At 40.8% G+C, this 25,924-nt stretch overlaps 1 protein-coding gene across 3 annotated transcripts in view; it reads right to left on the bottom strand.

Moving 5' to 3' along the window:
• The window catches only part of aqr (aquarius intron-binding spliceosomal factor), a 53,435-nt gene extending 27,527 nt beyond the window's left edge, over nucleotides 1-25,908 (bottom strand). The window contains exons 1-19 of one of the 3 annotated variants that reach the window (XM_078406401.1): nucleotides 25,851-25,908; nucleotides 21,900-22,010; nucleotides 20,897-20,953; nucleotides 19,775-19,815; nucleotides 19,103-19,138; nucleotides 18,222-18,342; nucleotides 17,006-17,143; nucleotides 15,287-15,355; nucleotides 14,682-14,782; nucleotides 13,464-13,540; nucleotides 12,011-12,075; nucleotides 11,202-11,318; nucleotides 9,256-9,369; nucleotides 8,172-8,275; nucleotides 7,162-7,264; nucleotides 6,649-6,769; nucleotides 6,411-6,552; nucleotides 2,392-2,570; nucleotides 1,503-1,670 (exon numbers count right to left, since the gene is read on the bottom strand). In XM_078406401.1, coding sequence (XP_078262527.1) covers nucleotides 1,503-1,670; nucleotides 2,392-2,570; nucleotides 6,411-6,552; nucleotides 6,649-6,769; nucleotides 7,162-7,264; nucleotides 8,172-8,275; nucleotides 9,256-9,369; nucleotides 11,202-11,318; nucleotides 12,011-12,075; nucleotides 13,464-13,540; nucleotides 14,682-14,782; nucleotides 15,287-15,355; nucleotides 17,006-17,143; nucleotides 18,222-18,342; nucleotides 19,103-19,138; nucleotides 19,775-19,815; nucleotides 20,897-20,953; nucleotides 21,900-21,974 — 1,828 coding nt within the window. In that variant the 5' untranslated portion in view covers nucleotides 21,975-22,010; nucleotides 25,851-25,908. Of the gene's footprint in view, nucleotides 1-1,502; nucleotides 1,671-2,391; nucleotides 2,571-6,410; nucleotides 6,553-6,648; nucleotides 6,770-7,161; nucleotides 7,265-8,171; nucleotides 8,276-9,255; nucleotides 9,370-11,201; nucleotides 11,319-12,010; nucleotides 12,076-13,463; nucleotides 13,541-14,681; nucleotides 14,783-15,286; nucleotides 15,356-17,005; nucleotides 17,144-18,221; nucleotides 18,343-19,102; nucleotides 19,139-19,774; nucleotides 19,816-20,896; nucleotides 20,954-21,899; nucleotides 22,011-25,838 lie in introns of all 3 variants that reach the window. The other 2 variants (XM_078406402.1, XM_078406403.1) reach the window with 2 other exon arrangements.
• Nucleotides 25,909-25,924: the final 16 nt, after the last annotated feature.

The raw sequence follows: 25,924 nt of genomic DNA, 5'->3' as shown, positions 1-25,924 counted from the left end.
TAGTGATGTTTCGGGTCAGGACCCTTGTTCAGACAGGGTTTTCTTCAGGGTCTGAAGAAGGGTCCCGACCCGAAATGTCACCCATTTATTTTCTCCAGAGATGCTGCCTGGACCAGCTGAATTACTCCAGCACTTTGTGTCAATCTATGACTGCCACTTTATGTGAAACAAACTTCAACAAACAGGATAGATGACAAGGTGATCTTTCTGTTACAAAGGAGAAGTTATTTTTGGCCAGCGCACAGGGAAAAATAGCCTGACCTTCCTTTAAATAATGCCTTGGGAACCTTCATGTCACTTGAACAGAAAGCATGCACTGAAATAACATCTGATCAGAAAGACAGAACCTTCAACACAGCAGTATTTCCTCAGAACGGCACAAAGAAAACAGGTTGAATTCTATTACAGTCCAAAAGAGAGTTTTGAATTCTGATCTCTTGCCTCGTAGGTGATGGAACTGCCAAATGAACTGACATTAAACTACATGAAGTATGCTCTGCAAGATACATGAATGCTCATGTATCTTCTGCAGCACTGGGGTTCCGCAGGGAACAGTGCTACCTCCATTCTTGTTCACCCTGTACACTGCGGACTTCAGGCACAGCTCTGCAGACTCCTATCTACAGATGTTCTCTGACGACTCTGCCATCGTCGGCCTCATTACGGGCGACGAGGACAGGGCATACAGAGAACTGATCCAGGAGTTTGTGGACTGGTGCCAGTGGAACTGCCTCCGGATCAACGTGGGGAAAACCAGGGAGATGGTGGTAGATTTCCGCAGTCGCAGCCAGGGAATTGACATCGAGAGGGTGGATTCTTATAAGTACCTGGGTGTCTACCTCAACAATAAACTGGACTGAAAACACCGATGTGCTATACAGAAAGGGCCAGAGCAGACTTTATCTGCTAAGGAGACTCAGGTCCATTGGAGTGCAGGGGGCACTCCTAAGGACCTTCTACAACACGGTGGTTGCATCGGCCATCTTCTATGGAGTGGTCTGCTGGAGCAGCAGCATCTCAGCGGCGGAAGGGAAGAGACTCGACAAGCTCGACAATCAGGAAGGCCAGCTCTGTCCTGGGTTGCCCCCTCGACAGTGCAGGTGGTGGGAGAGAGGAGGATGATGGCAAAGCTAACATCGTTGCTGGACAACGACTCCCACCCCATGCAGGACAGTCACTGCACTGAGTAGCTCCTTCAGTGACAGACTCCTTCACCCCAAGTGCGTGAAGGAGAGATATAGGAGGTCCTTTCTTCCCGCTGCTGTTAGACTGCACAACCAGCACTGCTCCCAGCAGACGAGTCAACAATAACAGGTAAGAACACACAGAAAACTGATGACAATTTATGTATCTTTTATTTATAATGAATGATCACTTGCTGTCTTGCTATCCACTTTGTTGCTGTAACACTGTAAATTTCCACAGTGTGGGACGAATAAAGGAATATATTATTATTATTATGTAGCCTAGGCAAGTCTGCAAATAGGAACACTTAACCATACCTTCTTCAATGACCCGCCCTTTCTCATCCAGCATGCCTTGAATTTCACATCCACGCACAAACATGAGTCCCGTTTGCTCTACAAATAGTTGCTTTCGGTCAAACTTTGTGCCATAAGGCAAGGCTGGTCGAACAGTTATAAGGAAACAGACATCGTGTTTGCGAAGAGCTACAGGATTGAAAATGTAACGTATCAACCCAGAAATAAAGAAACTGTGTGTTACACAGCTACCTCCGACAAAATGCAGGTGCAGATTGATTTAGTTCACCAAAGATTGCTTTATTCGTATACATTAGCCCATATTTTAAAAATCACCAATTTATCAATATATACAAGCAATTAGATGCAGCTAGTCAATCTACATGCGGCACGGTGGCGCAGTGGTAGAGTTGCTGTCGTACAGCACCAGAGACCCGGGTTTGATTCGGACTATGGGAGCTGCCTGTATGGAGTTTTGTACGTTCTCCCCGGAACTGCATAGGTTTTCCCCAGATGCTCCAGCTTCCTCCCACACTCCAAAGATGTACAGGTATCTAGGTTAATTGGCTTCTGTAAAAATTGCAAATGGTCTCTAGTGTGTAGAATAGTACTAGTGGACAGGGTGGTCACTGGTCGGCGCAGACATGGTGTGCCCAAGGGCCTGTTTCCGTTCTGTAACTCTAAACTAAACTAAAGTAAACTTTGCTGCATTCAGCATAACCCAGTTTTACATTCATTCATTCTTTTAACTTTCTGTAAATAACTTTTTGTTTAAAGTGTCTGGAATTGCCTTCCAACTCTAATCCATTATAAGCATGAAGAGAAGCTACAGTATGTTTTACTTATCATCTGCAAAAAGGAAACAATATTCCGCACATCTAATGCAACATAATTTGAGCACTCGAGTTACCTTCCCATTCTGCCTTGATTTGATATCGAACATTTAAGTTGATGGTTACGTCAGCACGGACTCTTGCTGGCCAGTTCTCACCAATGTTGGGTTTTGCTACTTCCACAATTGTGAAAGTGACGATAGGTTGCGCCATTCGAGCCCAGCCACCAAAGACAACTCCTCCGTACTCTCCTTGCCTGCAGCGTTAATAAATAAGTAAGCTAAGTCCAGGACCTGGCTTGAAATATACACGTAAAAAAACATTCTAAAGTTTAAAATCCATGTTGAAATTGTTTTTAATCAGTGGGTAATAAATGGAGGTAAAGAAATTACTCTGATCCAAATATTAATTTTGAATTTAAAAAATAACACAAAGTGTTGGAGTTATCAGCAGGTCAGGCAGCATCACTGGAGAACATGAATAAGTAGTGACATTTCAGATCGGGACGCTTCTTCAAACTATACTTCACAATAGCAAAAGGATAGCGAGGGATAAAATTGGTCCATTAGAGAGTCAGAGTGGACAGCTATGTGCTGAGCCGGAAGAAATGGGGGAGATATTAAACAATTTCTTTTCTTCGGTATTTACCGAGGAGAAGGATATTGAATTATGTGAGGTAAGCGAAACAAGTAGAGTAGTGATGGAAATTAGGAGGATTAAAGAAGAGGAGGTACGGACACTTTTGAAAAATATAAAAGTGGATAAGTCTCCAGGTCCTGATAGGATATTCCCTAGGACATTGAGGGAAGTTAGTGCAGAAATAGCAGGGGCTATGACGGAAATATTTCAAACGTCATTAGAAACGGGGATGGTGCCGGAAGATTGGCGCATTGCGCATGTTGTGCCTTTGTTTAAAAAAGGTTCTAAAAGTAAACCTAGCAATTATAGACCTATTAGTTTGACGTCTGTGGTGGGAAAATTAATGGAAAAGATACTTAGGGACAATATATATAATTATTTGGATAATCAAGGCCTGATTAGAAACAGTCAACATGGATTTGTGCCTGGAAGGTCATGTTTGACTAATCTTCTTGAATTTTTTGAAGAGGTTACCAGGGAAATTGATAAGGGCAAGGCTGTGGATGTTGTCTATATGGACTTCAGTAAGGCATTTGACAAGGTTCCACATGGAAGGTTGATTAAGAAGGTTAAATCGTTGGGTATTAATAGTGAGGTTGCAAGATGGATTCAACAATGGCTGAATGGGAGATACCAGAGGGTAAACGTTGACAATTGTATGTCAGGTTGGAGGCCAGTGTCTAGTGGAGTACCCCAAGGATCTGTGTTGGGTCCACTGTTGTTTGTCATTTACATTAATGATCTGGATGATGGTGTGGCAAATTGGATTAGTAAATATGCAGATGATACTAAGATAGGTGGTGTAGTTGATAGTGAGGTAGATTTTCAAAGTCTACAGAGAGACTTGGGCCTTTTGGAAGGGTGGGCTGAAAGATGGCAGATGGAGTTTAATGCTGATAAGTGTGAGGTGCTGCATTTTGGTAGGACAAATCAAAATAGGACGTACAGGGTAAATGGTAGGGAATTGAGGAATGCAGTGGAACAGAGGGATCTGGGAATAACTGTGCATTGTTCCCTGAAGGTGGAATCTCATGTGGATAGGGTGGTGAAGAAGGCGTTTGGTATGCTTGCCTTTATAAATCAGAGCATCGAGTATAGAAGTTGGGATGTAATGTTAAAATTGTACAGGGCATTGGTGAGGCCGAATCTGGAGTATGGTGTGCAGTTCTGGTCGCCAAATTATAGGAAGGATGTCGACAAAATGGAGAGGGTACAGAGGAGATTTACTAGAATGTTGCCTGGGTTTCAGCACTTAGGCTACAGAGAGAGGTTGAACAGGTTGGGTCTTTATTCTTTGGAGCGTAGAAGGTTGAGGGGGGACTTGATAGAGGTTTTTAAAATTTTGAGAGGGACGGACAGAGTTGACGTGGGTAGGCTTTTACCTTTGAGAGTGGGGATGATTCCATCAAGGGGACATAGCTTCAAAATTGAGGGACAAAGGTTTAGGGGTAACATGAGGGGTAACTTCTTTACTCAGAGGGTGGTGGCTGTATGGAATGGGCTTCCGGTGGAAGTGGTGGAGGCTGGCTCGATTTTATTATTTAAGAGTAAATTGGATAGGTATATGGATAGGAGGGGATTGGAGGGTTATGGTCTGAGTGCAGGTAGATGAGACTAGGTCAGGGAGAATGGTCGGCATGGACTGGTAGGGCCGGACAGGCCTGTTTCCATGCTGTAGTTGTTATATGGTTATATGGTTAATTGTGATAGAAACATAGAAAATAGGTGCAGGAGTAGGCCATTCGGCCCTTTGAGCCTGCACCGCCATTCAATATGATCATGGCTGATCATCCAACTCAGTATCCTGCACCTGCCTTCTCTCCATACCCCTTTAGCCACAAGGGCCACATCTAACTCCCTCTTAAATATAGCCAATGAACTGGCCTCAAGATGGGGGATGGAGGAGAGAGAAAGCTGGAAGAGAGGCGAGGGTGGGTCAAAGTCGGGCAATTGATAAGTGTTTACAGGTGATTGGGGGGGGGGGGTTGATTAGCAGATGATAGGGCAAAGGCTGTGAAGAACGGTTGCTATCCGAAATATAACCTATTCATGTTCTCCAGCGATGCTGCCTGACCCGCTGAGTTAGTCCAGCACTTTGTCTCTCTTTTTGTAACCTGGCACCTGCAGTTCTTCGTACCTCCCTTAATTACAAATATCTGTGTAAATAAGTATTTTAGAATATAATTATATTTTCCTATAATATTTCAATATTGAGATGCAGTCAAAGCTGCCAGTTTAGAACATCCATTAATACTGGAAGTTTTGGTAGGAAAGAAAATTGTGCGTTTATCATGAGTGTCTATTGTCTATAATAGTAAAATACATGAATTCAATGAATTTCACACAAGGCTCATGAGTACAGAGAAAATGCAAGCTTCAGAATGCTCAAGAATGTTCAAAAGTGAATCAGCTCTGGTTTTGATTCTGGGGTAAACTGTACAGTCCAATCCCACCCACTGCAAAGCAGATTGTGCAATGTGCTTCCTTTCTATTGTGGGCAGTGGACCTTCTCTGACCATGTCATTGTGATTTAGACCAGACAGTGCAACTTGCACACAGTGCTGTCCTAGATACTCAACTTTGGCTCTGCAAAGGAGCATTATAGTTCTCACCCATCACGTGAATGATGGTGACTGATGGTCACCATGGAAGGGATTGAGCAGTGTACCTACCATTAAAATACAGCAGTGATCTGATTCCCACTCACTGTGGATCAGTCCTGTCAGGGTAACTCCACAATCTTTGTGAACTGAATGAGTAGAGTACCATATACCTTTTGGACATTTGGCTAGACATGTGGATATGCATGGAATGGAGCGACATGGGTTATGTGCAGGTAGATACGTGATGGTCTTGGCATCATGTTCGGCACAGAACATAAGACATAGGAGCAGAATTAGACCATTCAGCACATCAAGTCTGTTCAGCCATTTGATCATGGCTGATTCGCTTTCCCCTCTCAACCCCATTTTCTTGCTTCTCTCTGTAACCTTTGACACTCTTACTAATCAAGTCAACCTTTAATCAAATCACGCTTACACATCAAACCCCGCATAAACAAAATCCAGTTTCTTGGCCTCCACAGCCGTCTGTGGCAATGAATTCCACAGATTCACCACCCACTGCCTAAAGAAATTCCTCATCTCTATTCTAAAGGTATTGTAGGCTGATGGACCTGTTATTGTGCTGTGTTCCATGTCCTAGTAACATGAACAGTTGGGCTTGGAATGAACAATGCAACACTCTGGAGGAACCATTCCTTCTGTGTAGGTTAGTTACATTTAAATTGACATTTTGGACAGATGTACAAGCATAATTAAAAGTGGAAGCAATCCAAAGATTTCAGATGAGAAGTTTTAATTTCCATCATCTTAATAATGCACGACAAATCCAATAATTTACTGAATGAAAATGTATTTAAAAACAGAATGGTTGAATCATGCATACTAATACCCACCATGGTTTAAGCCTGCTGATTACATCCTCCACATCCTGTCTAATTTCATATGTAGACTCGAGCCGAAAGAGATTAAAATTCCTCAGCAGATAGTCATGAAGAGTCAAGAATTGCAAATTCAGCTTTGGCAATGCAAGGCAGCCTGGCATAATAAAGGGAAAAAAAACACTACGGTACAAAATTTCGATCTAAACAGAATTCAGCAATGAATAAGAAACATGCCTGATGGTTCACATACCTTCACCAGAGTAATATTCCGTCGGTACAATGTTTTCATCCCAGATTATTTTCTCTGTGGGATAAAGGGGCATCTCATTTAATTGCTGAATTTGAGATGTTCGCCGTTCATGTCGGGACACCTGTTACAAACAAACAGCATCAAATTCCTGCTTTCAATCATGTTCCAATTTTGTATTGGTTAGTATTTCGTTTAGTTTAGAGATACAACGTGGAAACAGGCCCCTTTGGCCCACTGAGTCCATGCCGACCTGCAATCCCCGTACTCTAGCATTATCCTATAAACTCGGGAAAATTTACAATCTTTACCGAAGCCACACAACATACAAACCTGCACCGTGGGAGGAAATTGGAGCACCCGGAGAAAACCCACGCGCTCACGGGGAGAATGTACAAACTCTGTACAGACAAACACCCGTAGTCAGGATTGAACCTGGGTCTCTGGCGCTGTAAGGCAGCAACTCTACCAGCCCGCCACCATGCCACCCCAAATTCTTATCATTTAAATACCTACCAACATTTCCAGGAGAAACTCTTTTTCATAACATGTATTTTCTCCTTCAGGCAGGGTTGGCAAAAGACAAAGGTATGACGCCACTTTGTGGAGAGTGTTGGGACTGTAATCACAAAAGAAAACAAATTCAGCATTTTACTCTCGTGCAGAAATCTTCAAGTTTTCAGACCTTTTCAAAAAATAATTGAAAAAGCAGAAGAAATTTGAAACTTGAATCATCAGCTGAAATAGGCAGTGGTTACAATGAAGAACTTTGCTATCAGGTTGTGCAGTTAAGAGAGAGAGAGCATGGGTGCACTAAAGTAAAAGTTGCTTGTGCAAGAAAGAATGCGAGCATAGTTAAAAAGATGAAATAAGGCAAGGGGTAGTTTGAATGGATCATAGTATTAGCACCTGAAAATCAAAAACCTGAAATCAAAATAGAATATCCTGTAAACTCTGTGGCAGCATTTGCAGAAAAAGAAACACCGGAATAAATATTTCAGGTTGAAGACCCTGGGTTAGAACTGGAAAAAGGAGAAAACAGGTTGGTGCAAAGTGGGAGGGGGAGGGGGGAAACATATGAAAAAAAGATGGAGAACTGGATAGCTGATGTTTCGGGCTGGGACCCTTCTTGAGACTGGTACAACCAGAAGATTCCTGACCTAAAACATCAAATTGGCTGATCTAACTGTAGAAACAAGGAACTGCAGATGCTGGTTTGCACAACAGGATACAAAGTGCTGGAGTAGCTCAGCGGGTCAGCTGAGCTTAGATAGGTAATATTTCAGGTCGGGACCCTTCTTCAGACTGAACAGACTTCACCTATCCATGTTCTCCAGAGATGGTGCCTGACCCGCTGAGTTACTCCAGCACTCTGTATCTTTTTTTGTAAACCAGCATCTGCAGATCTTTGTTTCTGCACAGAATAATTAAGTCTATCTTTGTAAGACAACATCACGCAATATCATTTGAACTCAAAGTTAGGCAGAAGCTGTTCCACACACTTGAAGGATTTAAAAATCACTTACCTAAGTGATCCAAAATGCTTCACAAGTGATTCCCGAGTATCAACTGCTGCCACATTAGACAAAGCAAAATCAAGCAGTTCTGGAAAGTGAGCAAATGCCGCCCTCTGAAATGTAAATCATTATATCGCTTCAGACTTAATTCGAATATCTACTGCATTTCTCATATTCCAATGATCATGTAGCAATAAAAAAAGACATATTCTTCACACAGAGTTTTAAGCTTTATACATGTGTTATATACAGGCTTCGTTTCAAATGCCCTTTGGTGCTAATCTGACCATATTGAGATTTCAAGGAGGAGAAAATATCTAACACACAATTGAAGCCAAGCACTTTTTGAAATTATCCAGAAGTGTATAACTCAGTTAATTTCCAGATAATTTCAAAAAATGCTCATCTTCAATGATGCAGTGAAAGCTAATCATAACTATCCAAAATTAACTTTAAATTCAACATCAAGTGCCGACATTTAATACATATAAAATAAAACTGCCTGAAAAATCAAATGTACACCACATATAAGGCCACCATAGAAGGCATACTATAAATTTAAGAAATAAGCTATAAAAAAAAAACTTTTTTTTAAACGTATCTATGCGGCCCGGAGGGTATCGAGGCTGGCACATCACTGATTTGATCTTGAGAGTTCTTGCCCAAATAGAGTCACTCATTCCTCTGTAACCAAAAGGGTATACCCCATGTTTCCCTCCTCCATAAATCCCCCCCCCCCCCCCTGTGGAGTTGGGGGGCAGGAGAATTGAGGCATAGGGTTGTGAGAGAGAACAGGATTCAGGGGAAAATGTGGAGGAAATGGGACTGATGGAAGTGCTCTGAGAGCTAGCATAGCAATGGCCTCCCTCTGTTTCATGTAAAAATACGAGAAATATGAAGAAATAATTCCACTTCATGTATTTTTCTTGCCAGCAAATTTGAAATCTTGATATGTAGTCAAGTATTTTATTCTCTACATAAAAGCATTAATTGATGTTAACATCTTACCATTCACTTTGCGCATTGGTAAAAGGAGTGAAAATGTTACCTTCTGAAACAAAGACCTCACAAGAAACACTTTGCTGCTTCTTACCTGAAGAGAAGTTATGCGATCATAATGTATCGTAGTCATCTCATTCTCAGTAAGAGCATTTCCCGTCTGATCGTTTATTTCAAAGCCAGTATAAAACTTCAACATATCTAATAACTGCAAACAAGCAAATTAATTCTTGTTAAGTCAAGGTTTTGACAGATCTACAACTCATTCCCAAATAGTTCAAATGCAATGGAGATAAAATGCAAAGTAAAATATGTCTTAAAATTTAAATTAGATTTCAAAGCAGAGGCCAAATCTATGAAGACTGCCAATGCAGGGTGATTTGAACAAAATCAACACATTAGAAATCTCTCATGTGTAGACATCTGGAATTTATGCTTTGAATATTTTGTAAAATTGGCAGCAAATAGAATAAATAGAATAAAAACTCTGCAAGTTACTGTCAGTGGTGTCCTGCTCTGCAATTTTAGTTTTTCAGAAGCATTTAATGAACTTCAATTTTTAATGTCAACTTCAATGATTTCTGCTGTTAAAAAATGGCGAGCTTAATTTCATGACACGCGACTCAAGTTTTTAATGTACCAGGTCATAAATTTTTATAAACGAATGTCCAGGCCGAAGGAAGCTAAGTTTAAAAACCTGTTATTTCATTTCCTCAGAAATGTTCTAAAAAATATATTAAAATGAATGTAGAAACAAGGAACTGCAATGCTGGTTTACCAAGAAAAGGCACAAAGTGCTGGAGTAATTCAGCAAGTAAGACAGCATCCCAGGCAAACATGCATAGGTGACGTTTCTGGTTGGAACCCTTGGAAAGAGGGAGGTCAGGGGGATGGTAAAAATACAACAGGGGTGTGGGGCGAGAGTCAGAGAGGTGGAGGGAGGCTCGGGCATTGGAAAGAGGGAGGTCAGGGACATAAAAATTAATGTTGTTTTGTCTCCAAAAATTACATTTATCCGTTAATTCTTAGCTTGTTTTCTGTATAATAATCTGTGATTCCCTTCTTATTATCTAGTCTGCTGTATAATTTTTTTATTGTGAATAGGTGATCATCCGGACTATCCTGTTGCTGATTGTCACATCCACTATTGAGGGATTCCTTCACCACTGTGGTGAATTGTTTGCCTAGATTCATATCGATCATCAACACAGGGCAATTCGCACAACCCGCAGGCATTGCCACTTTCATTTCACTGCACATCGAGTATGTGTATGTGACAAATAAATTTGACTTGACTTGACTTGACTTCTCTAGTGCAGGCCATCTACACTTCCCTGATGAACCCCTCATTGAGTCAAGCAAGGCAGCGGCAACTGCTGTAGATTTCATAGCTCCCTGCACTTAAAGCTTACAATGTTAATTTTGTTGAGATCCATGGGATAGAAACTCCCCAGCTGCCAAAACCACGCTGTCAAACACTTGCACTGAGAGAGGCCCTAAGCTGCCCTAGATTTTATCATTGCCACAGATAGGAGGTCAAGTTACTGGGTATTTTTAAAGGGGAGATTGATAGATTTCCGAGTAAGGGCTGGTAAGGTTACGGGGAGAATGCGGGAGAACGGGGTTGAGAAGGAAATATAGATCAGCCACGATCGAGAGGCCAATTAATTTACAAACCCACATGTCTTTGGGATGTGGGAGGAAACACATGTTTGCAGGTACTATCCTAACATTTAATAGGTGATATCATAACATTTAAGAGGCATTTGGACATGTGCATGGATAGAATAGGTTTAGAGGGTTATGGGCCCAGCGCGGGTAGGTGGGATAAGTGTAGATGGGGCATATTGGTCGGCGTGGGCAAGTTGGGCCGAAAGGCCTGTTTCCATGCTGTATAACTCTTTGACTCGCAGAAAGCCCATGCAGACACAGGGAAAATGTTTACTTTACTGCCAGAATGTCAATAAGCTTGCTAGGAAATCATCACCATATAGTCCTCTCCCATCACGAGTGACAGTGATCACGTTTGCGATGTCTCACCTGACTAAAGAGACGTCCATCCTTTTCCTTCTCGACAAGGTTAGATAGATAACAGTGGGTGACTAAATGGGAATCATCCAAAACTGTACTGAACCAACGGCGTGTTGGGAGGAGAGCCTTTAAAAAAATTATAAATGTTGCAAATTAGACACACCGTACATCAATTAATCACCTTTCCTATTTTGCACTTCCAAATTGAAAAATCAATTTCTAAGCAAAGTTAACCTAATATTCAGATCAATGGCACCTTTATATTTTAGATGTTTTTGGTCATAAGAAAGTAGATATTGCTGACAGAGTCAACACTTATTGTGCATCCCCAATTGGCACTGAACTGAGGAGGCAGTTAAAAGTCATGCAAAGGCCAGACTGGGTAACATTTGTAGAGTACCTTGCTTGAGGACACTATTACAGAGACTATTTTCTTTAATCAAAATTTAGTTAATTTAGAATTAGAGCGGAGATTGATAGGTTCTTGATTAATAAGGGCGTCAAAGGTTATGGAAAGAAGGCAGGAGAATGGAGTTCAGAGGGATGTATATCTTAGCCACAATCGAATGGCGAAGCAAACTTGATGGTCCAAATGGCCTTATTTTATTTCTACTTCTCAAGGCCTTAATTACTTGATTTTGAATTCCCCAGTGGATGACATGAAATTCAAACCTGCATCAGCAGTTCAGAATCACACTTCCAGTTCAGAAACTTAACTGCTCGGTTTTTATACCATGTCAAACTATAGTATTTAGATTTGATAACCAAATAATTTAGAATTCATATGTACATCCATTATGTAAACAGGATTGACTTACCTCCAAATCTATCATAAGTTCAACAAATCTCTCACAATAATGAACCACATCCATGCTGGCTGATCCTAAGTACAAGTAAAAAACATATAATGTAATAATGCAAAATATTGATCGACATCAATTACTTCATAGAACAGGAACAGGTCTTTCGACCCACAATGTTCGTGCCGAACATAATGCTAAAGTAAACTAATCTCCTCTGCCGACATGTGATCCATGTCTGTACATTCTCTCACCTATGTGAATGTAACTAAAAGCATCTTAAATGCCGCTACTGTATCTGCTTCCACCATCACACTCGGCAACACGTCCAGGCACCCAGCACTCTAACAAATTCGCTCTGCACATCTCCTTTCAACTTTCTTTTACTGACTGTAAAGCTATGCCCTCTAGTCTTTACATTTCCAGCTAGGAAAAAAGGTTCTGACTGTCTACCCTACCATGCCTCCTATTATTTTATGAACTTCTATCAGGTCTCCTCTCAATCTCCAGCGTTCCAGAGAAAAATATTTAAGTTTGTCCAACCTCTCCTTAGAGCTAATACCCTCTTATCCAGGCAGCATTCTGGAAAGCCTGGTATCACAAAATGCTGGAGTAACTCAGCAGGTCAGGCAGCATCTCAGGAGAGAAAGAATGGGTGACGTTTCGGGTCGAGAGCCTTCTTCAGTCTGAAGAAGGGTCTCGACCCGAAACGTCACCCATTCCTTCCTTTCCTGAGATGCTGCCTGACTTGCTGACTTACTCCAGCATTTTGTGATACCTTCGATTTGTACCAGCAGCTGCAGTTATTTTCCTACATTCTGGAAAGCCTCTTCTGCACAATCACAATAGCCTCTACATCCTTCCTGTAATAGGGCAGAACTGTCCCAGTCAATGAAAGCAGCATACCATACCATAATTTCCCACTCCATCTATTAGTGTTGCCAGAGAGACCCCACGATCCCTCTGTGTACCAATGCTTGAAAGTATATAGTTAGTTGTCACTAACTATATACTTTCCCCTTACAAGTGCAATACTGCACACAGGCTAGGATTAAACTCTATCTGCCATTTTTTCACCGCCGGTAAATGATTTTTCTCCTTTAACAACCTTCCTCACTGTCTGCAAGTTCACTAATTTTGGTGTCCTCTGTAAAATTACTAACTAACCCATCTATGTTTCTGTCCAAGTCATTTGTATCAGAAACTGTAATGATCCCTGCAATTCCTCCCTACACATGATCCAACCCTTGGTTGACATGCACCCTTTTGGGGTCAAGCACTTTTTCTCCAAGAAGCCAATTTCACCACAATTTATTGTCTATATTAATTGTGCCCCACATTTCATTGCTCTGACACTAGAATACAGCGGCAACACGTTTTCGACAACAAACATTGGCATTTGTGCAAGTGGTCATTATTTTTTTCAGAAAGAATACAAACAGAGTAACAACAAAAGTGCATGAATAATTACCTGCAGGAGGAATGCATTTCAAAACTTGAAGGAATTTGCTGATCAGACGAGAGAGGAATTGTTTTTCTTGATCTGCCCTTTTGGTTAAAAAACAAGGATATCAGTATACTTGTAGCTGCTCCTTCCCAGATCTCCCTCTATCTTCCTGTCTCCACCTATATCCTTCCTTTGCCCCACCCCCCTGACATCAGTCTGAAGAAGGGTCTCGACCCGAAACGTCACCCATTCCATCTCTCCCGAGATGCTGCCTGACCTGCTGAGTTACTCCAGCATTTTGTGAATAAATACCTTCGATTTGTACCAGCATCTGCAGTTATCTTCTTATAGTATACTTGTAGCACTGCAAATGCTGACTTCACAAAGCTGCATGTTCTAAAAATAAACCTTTCCTGCTTTAAACATCTTGAAAGTGAAGTCAGTGAGGTAAATAGTGTCATGGAGTTGTATAGTATGAAAACAGACCCTTCACCCCACCTTGTCCATGCCACCCGACTTGGTGTATAGGTCTAGTTCCAAATATAAATATAAATCTGAGTGCTAAATTTGCACTCGTAAGGTCCTTCTTAAGTCTCTTCCCTCTTACCTTAAGCGCATGCCTTATTTTTGATTCCTCTACCCTGGAAAAGTGTGAGTGTTCACTTTATCTATGCTATAAAGCATATTTATCTATGCTGTCTTATAAACATAAGTAAGGCCATCCCTCAATATCATATGCTCCACAAGAAAAAAGTCCCAGCCTATCTAACCTCTCCCTATAACTGAAGCCCACAAGCCCAGGCAATATTCTGGTGAATATCTTTTGAACCTTTTCTATCTTAATGACATCCTTCCTATAGCTGGGCAAGCAGAACTGCACAAGTGCTCCAAGTGTGGCTTCACCAACAACTTGTACAGCTGCATCATGAAGTCCCTACTTTTGTACTCAATACTCTTCACAATGAAGGTCACCACATTGTCCACCTGATACAAAACTTTTAGGGAACAATGCAAATGTACCCCCATATCTCGCTGTTCTGCAGCCTTCTCCAGGGTTCTACCATTTACTGTATAAATCCTGCCCTGGTATGACATCCCAAAGTGCAACAGCTCACACTTGTCAGATGCAACAAGTTTAAATTAAATAATCTGAATCAATGGACAAGTGCAATGATTGTCATCCCAAAAATTAGAGCATTGTAAAACATAAACAACAAAATAGCTGGTGATTACAATACATACTGTTCTGCGTTTTTTTCATCCATTTTCTCTTCCTTTTTTTTGATCATATTCCAGAATTTCCTCAGCTTTGGTGTCTTTTTCAGTTCATGTTCAAGGCGTGACTGGTTACAAAACAGAGAAAAAGTTAAAAGGCAGCTTAGTGTTACCCTGGCCTTAGATCCATATTTTATAAGAAACATTATGTGCAGCACAATGGCGCAGCGGTAATGTTGTTGCCTTACAGTGCCAGGGATCCCAGTGCGATCCAGACTAAGAGTGTTGTCTATACGGAGTTTGCTTGTTCTCCCTGTGACCGCGTGGGTTTTCTCCCACGTTCCAAATACGTGCAGGTTTGTAGGTTAGCTGTAAATTGTCCCTAGTGTGTAGGATTGAGCTAGTGTATGGGTGATCATTGGTCAGAGCGGACTTGGTGGAGTGGGGGGGCTGCTTCCACGCTGCGTCGCTAAACTAAACTAAAATATCAAATATCTAACCATGCTTGAAAGTGTCAAGAAGTATTTACTGAAAGATAATAAATGAGCCTCTGTATGATATATCAACAAAAATGCTTGCTACCAACATGCCATAATACCTTTAAGGAAATTTTGAATGGTCACAGAACTTACCGAGACCAAACATATCCACATTGGAAGAGAAATAAGCCGCTGCACCTGCTCGCGAATTAGATCCACTTCCTGTTGGAAGATACCAAGATATTTAACAGGCTGAAATCATGCTCACAATGTGACTGGCATTGATGGAAACAATGCTGTATAGATAAGTAAGTATTAAATAGGTAATATAAATATTAAGTTTCAACAAAATTATTACTCTAATCATAGAAAATATTAAGAACAGAAATCAGGTTTGTCCAATTTTATCAACCCAAAGTTTCTTATAAAAATTGTTATACAATCGGAGTTTTCCCACAAAAAGATGCTTGACATTAGAGAAAAGAATATCTTCACAAAATACTTCCTCTAAATCTTTTGATATCATTTATCTATAGTGAAGGTGATTCTCAATTCCTATCTCTGAGGAGAAGACCTGCCGTGAAAAATGCACGTCTGAAGTGAACCAACGTGTTCAGCTGAGGCCCCCTTCTGGCGTAGTACAGTATCACCTATACCCAAAAACTATATACTTTTGTTCTTACAGATCCTTTTACGGTTACATGCAATAAACTTAGTTTTTACAGATTATATTTTTTAAATCCTTCTTACAGATTAAACAAAATTCAAATGACAAAAAGACAAGTGAAATCCATATTCATGTCATTGGCCTCTTAAACCACAATGCACAAAGAACAAGGTGAAAAAACCCCACCTTGAGATGGGTTTTGAAGTTAGAGACCCTAGATAGTTGCTCTCCCATCATTTTCATCATTCTAATCAAATGGTGGGAGAGCACCTGCAATTTTATCTCCAGTCTCTAACTTCAAAACCCAACTGAAATTCCAAAGGAAAACGTTGCAGAGTTGCATATTGGACATCGTGGTAATTTAAGAGTTAATCGTCCAACTACTCTAGAACTTAAGCAATCATTTCTAAGATGAAAAGAACAGGCAAAAAAGTATTAAAACTCGGCCTCCACTCTGAAAAATGTTTTCTCAAGGAAATAAGTGGCAGTAATGAAGCCAGCTGTGTGCAGTTTGAATGCTCTGGAGCAGTCTCATTGTGCCATTAATAATTTCAGTTAAAGATTCTGTTAATCACATTTGTGCCTCCTTTTAATCCTTCGCATGTCCCATTGCATTTGCTTTTCGCCAATCTCAACTGTTTTCTATTGAATCACAGAACTTCCCTTTTGTTCTTTGCTCTATTGCTGCTGCATCTTAAAATTTCTTTATCTTTGATTATTTTCCAGCTCTGATAAATGATCATGACATGATGCCCGACCTGAAAACGTCCACAATTTCTGTTTTCATACAAGTGACAAAAGTGCAAATTTCTGGGCCAGGGCAGAAAGCACAGATAGAATTATTCATTTGCTCAAAGCGAGATTACAGTTCAAACAGCATGGTCTTCAAAAGAAATTGGAAACAAGTCAAAAAGTCTTATTGGGTGGAAGTGGCTATAAAGTACACTTCAGCTTCAGCTTTGGGTAAAAGGAATATCTCATTTTTGCTGTGCACATTTTTTTTTAACATAACTTGAAAAGTACAATAACCAAAATCTGCTTTCTCTTTACAAGCTCTATGGAGTAAACAAATAAAATCTCTTTCATACCAGAGTGCCCATGCTCACTTGAAAACAATGTTACTGGAACTCAAAGGAGCAAGTGTTAAGACAAAGAATAAGGAACTGATAATCTAAATCATTTCCATGTTTTATATATAAACTTACCAAGCTGTTAAAGCAGTGATCAAGAAAGACCAGTAGAACAGTTTGCTCGCGTAACGTAAGATTACTTTCTTTAGCAAGAGACGCATTCAAAATACACTTGAAGAAGTAGGGAAAGTGTTCGGGCTTCTGCGTAAATGTCTAAAGTTAAAAAGTGGCAGACAATTCCTTAGTCAAAGTTGAAAAAATGAAAAACCGTGTAAACAATACTGACTGAATGTAAATAGAACATTAGAGTGCAAAACACTGTCAAACTTTCAGATTAAAATAAAATAACAGAGCGACTATTATCCAAGGTATTATTGCCATGAACAGATGCACCTTTGAGAGACACCTTTTCTGATTTTTGCTAAAATTGTTACTTTCGAAACATTATTTTTAGTTTGAAAATCTAAAATTACCAACAATGCATTTGTAACTTTTATGTCTTTGTTTATGCTGCGGTAATTCAGTTCATACATACTGTCTTCGTGATTCAGGTGAAAATACAGTAAATACAAATAAATTAAGTGCAAGATCAGAAGTAATCAAAAATTGGATCATGTGTCAACACATAACAGCAGAACATTATCAGCAATTCTGAAAGTTGAGGCCAAGTGTTGTGAGGAACTTGTATTAAAATTAAGGCTCTCTACAATACATAGTTCTAGTAATAATTCCAAGAGTTTTGATTTTGTCTTTCTGTAAAAGTCACAAGGCAGCTGAGAAAACAATCCAAGTTAGTAGGTCTACCATTCAGGCATTTCCCCTTGACTAGTTTCTTTCGAGCATTTGCCTCTGTACACTGTGGACGGCTTGATCGTAATCATGTATCATCTTTATGCTGACCGGATAGCACACAACAAATAAGCTTTTCACTGTACCTTGGTATACGTGTCAATAAAAAAAAAAGTCAAGTGAACTGGGAATCAGTGAAGTCCCCACTTTACCTCATTCTCAGATAACGGGGAAGTTCTTCCAGCAATTGATAAGATGCTATTAACAAACTCTCCTGTATTTTTACTTGTTTTTAATACGGCAGAGAATATGGATGAAGAAGTGTTTGCCAGCAACTGTTCACAAGGGGGCCAGCTATTTCCTTACTACAAAATCACATCTACACACTGTCACGCCTTGGTGCTGCAGCCAGCAATACAGACCATTGACATTTGATCATGATTTAACAAAAGGATAGCCATCAACACTGATTGCCGCAAACAGATAATAAAATGCTTCTTACCTCCCAAGCAGGAACATTTTCTCGAAACTTTTCATTTATCATACAGCAAATGGACATGAGGTAGGCATTGCTGGATACTGCTGAGGAGTAATTTGGCCAGAGATAATTCTCGAGATACTGGCTGCCAGATGGAAGAGAAGAAAAACGAAAGGTAAATTGGAAGATTGTCATTAATTAAAAATGTTTTTTTAAATGCAGAAATGTTAACTGGTATTTTAGTCAGATAAGTGTGAGATTTAGTTTAGTTTAGTTTGGAGATACAGCATGAAAATGGGCTCATTGGCCCACCGAGTCCATGCCGACCATCGATCACCTGCGCATTCAGTCAAAACTGAACACAACTCTTAGCAATATCATTGTTCTCTGCGAGGTCCTCAGCTTTGCATTGGTGCTCCAATAGAGGACATCTCAATAGGTGCTCCATAGTTTGTGGTTCAGTGGCACATATGCAGATGGACAGGAGATCACAATAGATCAAGGGAGATCTTGTAGAGGTGATCAGGGGAGATCTTGTAGAGGTGTATAAAATGAAGAGGGGAATAAACAGGGTAAATGCACAGTGTCTTATTCCCAGAGTCGGGGAATCAAGAACCAGAGGACACAGGTTGAAGGTGCGAGGGGGAAGACTTAATAGGAACCTGAAGGACTACTTTTCACACGGAGGGTGGTGGGTATACGGCACGAACTGCCAGAGGATGTAGCTGAGGCAGGCACAGTAGCAACATTCGAGTCATTTGGAGAGGTACATGGATAGGAAAGGTTTTGATGGATATGGACAAGGCTGGAGCAAGTGGGGCAATTTAGATGATGAGGTCAACAGGCTTGATTCCAATTGGTATGACTCTACTTCAAAGATAAAAACTTCATACAAAAAAAATTACCTGAATTCAAGCAGCATTATTTTTCTAATTGCAAATCTGTAAAAAAACAAGAAACAACGTTTTGATTTTTTTGCGTAAATTTCGGAATAGGAGCACTACAATGTTGAGAACTCTTTCTTTGGCTTTGCTCTATCTATTTTAATTGAGTTTGGTTTGATTGTAGTTATATATACAGTATTATCTGATTTTTTTTGGATAGCATATAAAACAAAGCTTTTCACTGTACTTTAATACACGTGACAATAAACCTAATTTTAATGTACAAAAACAAGCTGATTTCACCCTACTGTCAAGATTAATGAGATGATTTACAATGCCTCAGATTCAAATTCTCAGAAAATACAAATTCATTGACTTTCTTTAATATAGGAAAAGCTAACTGGTTAAGAATAAAGTTAACTAAAAACTTTTCTTTTCTCTTCAATTTCAAATAAATAATAGAACCGAATCTCACTTTGAAGATTAACATTTTAAGAAGTGCTGAATGTCCAAGGACAGACAGCAAAAATCAGCCCTTCACTTTCCTACTCAAACCAACAATTTGGCCATCATGAAATATGGGTTTGCGACATTATGAAATGTCCGTGGGAGATTTTGATGTCTTTTGAATTAAAATAATATACAAATTGGACAAGGAAAAAACAATTAGCTCAAAAAATTAGTATAACTTACTTGGTCCTTAGAATTTCTTTCTGATACACATCTTCAATTACCTTTTGCAACAGAGGAAAAAGGAAAAAAAACCACAATGAGCATTTCCAATTTCTTATTATAAAAACTTAATTGGGTGAAACTAGGTCAAAGAACTATATTTAATGAAAGGTTTAGTTGATGCACTATCTAGACAGATTTAGAATGCATGTAGAAAGATGGTTGTATTTCTGTTGGACTGCTTAATATAGTAAGACTCTGATTATTTGTAAAGCTTTATAATCCAGCATCTGGCTCACTCATTAGTGCAGAATATGAGCAGATTGAAAGCTAGGTGAGCAGCCAGTGTTGGGGTATGGATTGTAGTCCAAGTGGGTGGCCGCAGCTAGAGTTAGGGTTTGGAACACAAGGAATTAGGTTTGCAGCCAGACTTGGGGTCTAGACTCATTTAGTTTAGAGATACAGTGCGGCAACAGACCCTCCGTCCCGGAGTCTGCACCAACCAGCAATGACCCCATACACTTGCACTATCCCGCACGCTAGGGACAAATTACAAAAGCCAATTAACCTACAACCAGTACGTCTTTGGAGTGTGGGAGGAAACCGGATCACCCGGAGAAAACCCACACAGTCACAGGGAGAAAGTACAAACTCCGCACAGACAGCACCCGTAGTCAGGATCGAACCTGGGCAGCAATTCTACCGTTGGGCCACTGTGCCACCCTTTGTATACTATACAATTATTTCTATAATAATTGTATACTTACTCTTCCCTATAAACCCTCAGTATTCATGCGAAAAAAAAAATTACTGTGTAACGGATGAAAAAAGTAAAATCTATCTGTGTTTGGGAATTAGGAATAACCTACAATGATTTGGGAATTAGGAAGAATAACTTCCATGGATATGGAAAATTTATGTGTCCACCAAAATCACGTGTGATGTTAGTGAAGTTTTACTGCAACAATCAATGCTTATACAACAATGTATAATTAACTAATATTGCGCAAATATAAGCCTGAGTTTTTATCACTCTGTCGGTTATGAATCAGCAGCAACAATTGTGATACTTTGTCGGTACCATCCTATTTAAAAAATACTTTGATGCATGCGCTTAGAATTTAAGCAATAAAATGGATTTACCTTTGAATCAAACATCATTTTTTTCTTCACGTGCGGTGCCCAATATCTATTTGATAACTGAAAATATGAAGGTATGAAATATTATACACACATCCAAACCATTGCTCACTGCAAACTAGTTTGATAGAAATATGCACATTTATACCTTCCTTTTCACCGTAAAGTCAGCAAAAATGTACTAAACTACTTGCAATTCTCGCAGTTAAATACAAAGTTACAACAAAAACAGACTTCCGTTTGGCATGATTAATGTTAATATATGAGTACGTCTCGCAAAGAGGTCATGCAAGGAAAAATTGGCTGCAGACTTATTACAGATGAAGAAATCTATGGTGCATGGAATGAAGGAGTAAGAACAGAACCGGCCCAACACATTGACTCCCCATTTCCCTTCACACATGCTGCCTGACCCACCGAGTTTTTCCAGTACTTTGTTGTTTGCTCAGCATCTCTACGTCAACAGCCCCCATAAACTTGTGTGTCTGGTTCCATTTAAAACAAACCGTTGGGATCTTGAGCCATATACTCCAAACACCAACTGCAGAACACTCAACACAAAGGGTGATTGGTGATCCAAATATTTTATGGACTTGGGCTTTGAGCATTGTAGCAGTTTGTGGCTCCTGAGCCGTGATCAGGCATTTGATGGTCCATCGTGCAGCATTGAATTAACCCATAATTCCAGGCATCTGAGATTTCTGCATATAGCAAGTCGGCAATCGACACTTCAGGATATCTGGATCAATAATCAATTAATTCATATTGAGTTCTTGATTTTCCAATATTTTTGTTTTTTAATTTTAAAACCATATGTGCAACACACATAAATGTTGCTCTACACAAAATAATTCCAGGCCACAATTGACAACATGTTCAAAAATACCACCATCACAAACATTATTTAAAATATCCATGATGAAAGAGATCCAATTGTCTGATCATTAAATACTGAAAATGCTGACACAATCTGAACTATGTATTTTGCACACTTCACGTTCCTGACCTGTGTAACGTATTCAGCATTTATCTGAGATACAGTGGGTGCAACCATTTTCTTTCCTTGTGGTACAGCTTCCATCTTATTAGTTATCCGTTTACTTGTCACAATTTAGAACTGATAAAACAAAGTTGCAAGATATTAACATTTGTTTAATATTCGTAAGAATTTAAAAAAATCACCACACCCTTGGTATAGCAACAAATAGAGTAATCACTTCAATGTATTAAAATGTTTATAAATTAGTTTTTATCTTATTGGCAATTTTACAATGTTTGGATTAAATATTTGGAAAATTACAGTATCCTTCAATTTCCTATTAAAAATAGACAACAGTACTTGCAGAGCACCTTTCATTTAACTACACATCATTGGCATACTGAAGACAATTAATAACATAGGAAAAAGGTGCATTTAATAGTCAGCAAAGCAACTGACCCTTCAGCCCACAATGTCTGTGCTAAACATGATGTCAAGACCATCATTCAACTACCTGCACAAAATCCATATCCCTCCATTCCTTGCATATCCATGTCTTTTAAATACCACTAACGTATCCACCATTCAATCAGATCACGACTGATCTTCTAATTTAACATAATTTTCTTGCCCTATTTCAATATTCCTCGATTCTGAAAATATTCAGAAATGCAGCCTTCTTCAATTTAAAAATGAAATTAATAACTGAACCTCTGCAGCCCTCTTGGGTAGAGGAGGTTTGAGGAGGTGCACGTGAACCTCTATCTCACTGGGAAAGGCTGTGGGATCCCAGGATGGATGTGAGGAAGGAGGTACAGGGACAGATGTTACATCTCGTGTAGTTGTCGGGTAAAAATATCAGGGGAGTTGGTTTCGGTGAGGTGAGTGAACCACTGACCCTCAGATTCCTAATTAATCTCCTCTCCCCACCTCACCTTAAATCTATGCCCTCTAGTTCTTGTTTACCCCACTCTATGTAAAAGACTGTATCTACTCTGTCTATTCCCGTCATGATTTTGTAACTTTCTATATCATCACCCCTCATCCTCCTGCGCTTCAAGGAATAAAGTCCTAAACTGCCCAACCTTTCCCTATAGCTTAGGCCCTCAAGTCTCAGCAACATCCTCATAAATCTTCTTTGCACTCTTCTGTTAGGGACAAGATTTAATAGGAACCTGAGGGGCAGCATTTCCACACAGAGTGGTAGGTATATTGAACGAGCTACCAGAGGAGGTAGTTGAGGTAGGTACAACAACAGTATTTAGTCATGGAGTCATACAGCATTGAAACAGGTCCTTCGGACTAACTTGGCACAACGACCACAAGCCCCATCTAAGATCGTCCCACCTGCCTGCGTTTGGCCCATATCCCTCCAAACCTTTTGTATCCATGTACCTGTCCAAATATTTTTTAAACGTTGCGATAGGATTTATGAAAGGTAAATCGTGTCTGACGAATCTTAAATAATTTTTCGAGGATGTAACTAGTAGAGTGGATACAGAATACAGAGCTTTATTTGTCATTCAGTACCGATGTACCGAACGAAATTACATTGCAGTCACACACAAAAAAAAAGAACACAAGACACATGACCCCAACACAAACAACCATCACAGTGACTCCAAACACCCCCTCACTGTGATGGAGGCAACAAAACTTCCACTCTCTTCCCCACGCCCACGGACAGACAGCATTTCCACACAGAGAGTGGTAGGTATATTGAACAAGCTACCAGAGGAGGTAGTTGAGGTAGGTACAACAACAGTATTTAGTCAAGGAGTCATACAGCATTGAAACAGGTCCTTCGGACTAACTTGGCACAACGACCACAAGCCCCATCTAAGATCGTCCCACCTGCCTGCATTTGGCCCATATCCCTCCAAACCTTTTGTATCCATGTACCTGTCCAAATATTTTTTAAACGTTGCGATGGGAGAACCAGTGGATGTGTTATATCTGGACTTCCAGAAGGCTTTCAACAAGGTCTCACATAAGAGATTAGTATGCAAACTTAAAGCACACGGTATTGTGGGGTCAGTATTGATGTGGATAGAGAACTGGCTGGCAGACAGGAAGCAAAGAGTAGGAATAAACGGGTCCTTTTCAGAATGGCAGGCAGTGACTAGTGGGGTACCGAAAGGCACAGTGCTGGGACCCCAGCTATTTACAATATATATTAATGATTTGGACGAGGGAATTGAATGCAACATCTCCAAGTTTGTGGATGACACGAAGCTGGGGGGCAGTGTTAACTGTGAGGAGGATGCTAGGAGGCTGCAAGGTGACTTGGATAGGTTAGGTGAGTGGGCAAATGCATGGCAGATGCAGTATAATGTGGATAAATGTGAGGTTATCCACTTTGGTGGCAAGAACAGGAAAGCAGACTATTATCTGAATGGTGGCCGATTAGGAAAAGGGGGATGCAACGAGACCTGGGTGTCGTGGTACACCAGTCATTGAAAGTAGGCATGCAGGTGCAGCAGGCAGTGAAGAAAGCGTTCATAGCAAAAGGATTTGAGTATAGGAGCAGGGAGGTTCTACTGCAGTTGTACAGGGCATTGGTGAGACCACACCTGGAGTATTGCGTACAGTTTTGGTCTCCTAATCTGAGGAAAGACATTCTTGCCATAGAGGGAGTACAGAGAAGGTTCACCAGATTGATTCCTGGGATGGCAGGACTTTCATATGAAGAAAGACTGGATAGACTCGGCTTGTACTCGCTGGAATTTAGAAGATTGAGGGGGGATCTTATAGAAACTTACAGAATTCTTAAGGGGTTGGACAGGCTAGATGCAGGAAGATTGTTCCCGATGTTGGGGAAGTCCAGAACAAGGGGTCACAGTTTAAGGATAAGGGGGAAGTCTTTTCGGACCGAGATGAGAAAGTTTTTTTTCACACAGAGATTGGTGAATCTGTGGAATTCTCTGCCACAGAAGGTAGTTGAGGCCAGTTCATTGGCTATATTTAAGAGGGAGTTAGATGTGGCCCTTGTGGCTAAAGGGATCAGGGGGTATGGAGAAAAGGTAGGTACAGGATACTGAGTTGGATGATCAGCCATGATCATATTGAATGGCGGTGCAGGCTCGAAGGGCCGAATGGCCTACTCCTGCACCTACTTTCTATGTTTCTATGATAGTACCTGGCTCAACTACCTCCTTCGGCAGCTCGTTTCATACACCCACCACACTTTGTGTAACAAAGTTGCCCCTCGGATTCCTATTAAATCTTTCCCCCTCTCACCTTAAACCCATGTCCTCTGGTTCTTGATTCCCCTACTCCGGGCAAAAGAATGTGCATTCATCCTATCTATACCTCTCCTGATCTTATACACCTAGTCATAGAGTGATACAGTGTGGTAACAGGCCCTTCAGTTCAACTTGCCCACACCGGCCAACAATGTTCCAGCTACACTAGTCCCACTTGCTTGCGCTTGGTCCATATCCCTCAAACCTCTCCTATCCATGTACCTGTTTCTTAAATGATGGGATAGACCCAGCCTCAACTACCTCTTCTGGCAGCTTGTTCCATACACCCACCACCCTTTGTGTGAAAAAGTTACCCCTCGAATTCCTATTAAATCTTTTCCCCCTCACCTTGAACCTATGTCCTCTGGTCCTCGATTCCCCTACTCTGGGCAAGAGACCCTATGCATCTACCCGATCTATTCCTCTCATGATTTTGTACACCTCTATAAATCACCCCTCATCTTCTTTACAAGGCATTTAGACAGGTACAAAGAAAGGTTTAGAGGGACATGGGCCAAATGCGGGCAGGCCGGACTAGAGTAGATGGGACATGGTGGTCGGCATTGACGGGATGGGCCGAAGGGTTTGTTTCCGCGCTGTGAGACCTGCCGGGGGGACGGGGACGTCAACAACCGAGGGAGGAGCAGCAAACAGCCGCGTATCCTGGGCGTCCCCGCACCAGCAGCGGCCCTCACCCCGCCCCGGCCCGGCCCCCGCTCACCCACCAACTCACACCGTCCACAGGCACAGCGTCCTCCTGCCTCCACCACCACCCCACGCTTCCGCTCCCACTCCCACTGCTTAATC

Source organism: Rhinoraja longicauda, chromosome 10, assembly GCF_053455715.1.
Source record: "Rhinoraja longicauda isolate Sanriku21f chromosome 10, sRhiLon1.1, whole genome shotgun sequence".
Lineage (NCBI taxonomy): Eukaryota > Metazoa > Chordata > Chondrichthyes > Rajiformes > Arhynchobatidae > Rhinoraja > Rhinoraja longicauda.
The sequence above is the reverse complement of the archived record's forward strand: the minus strand, read 5'-3'. Positions and strand labels throughout refer to the sequence as shown.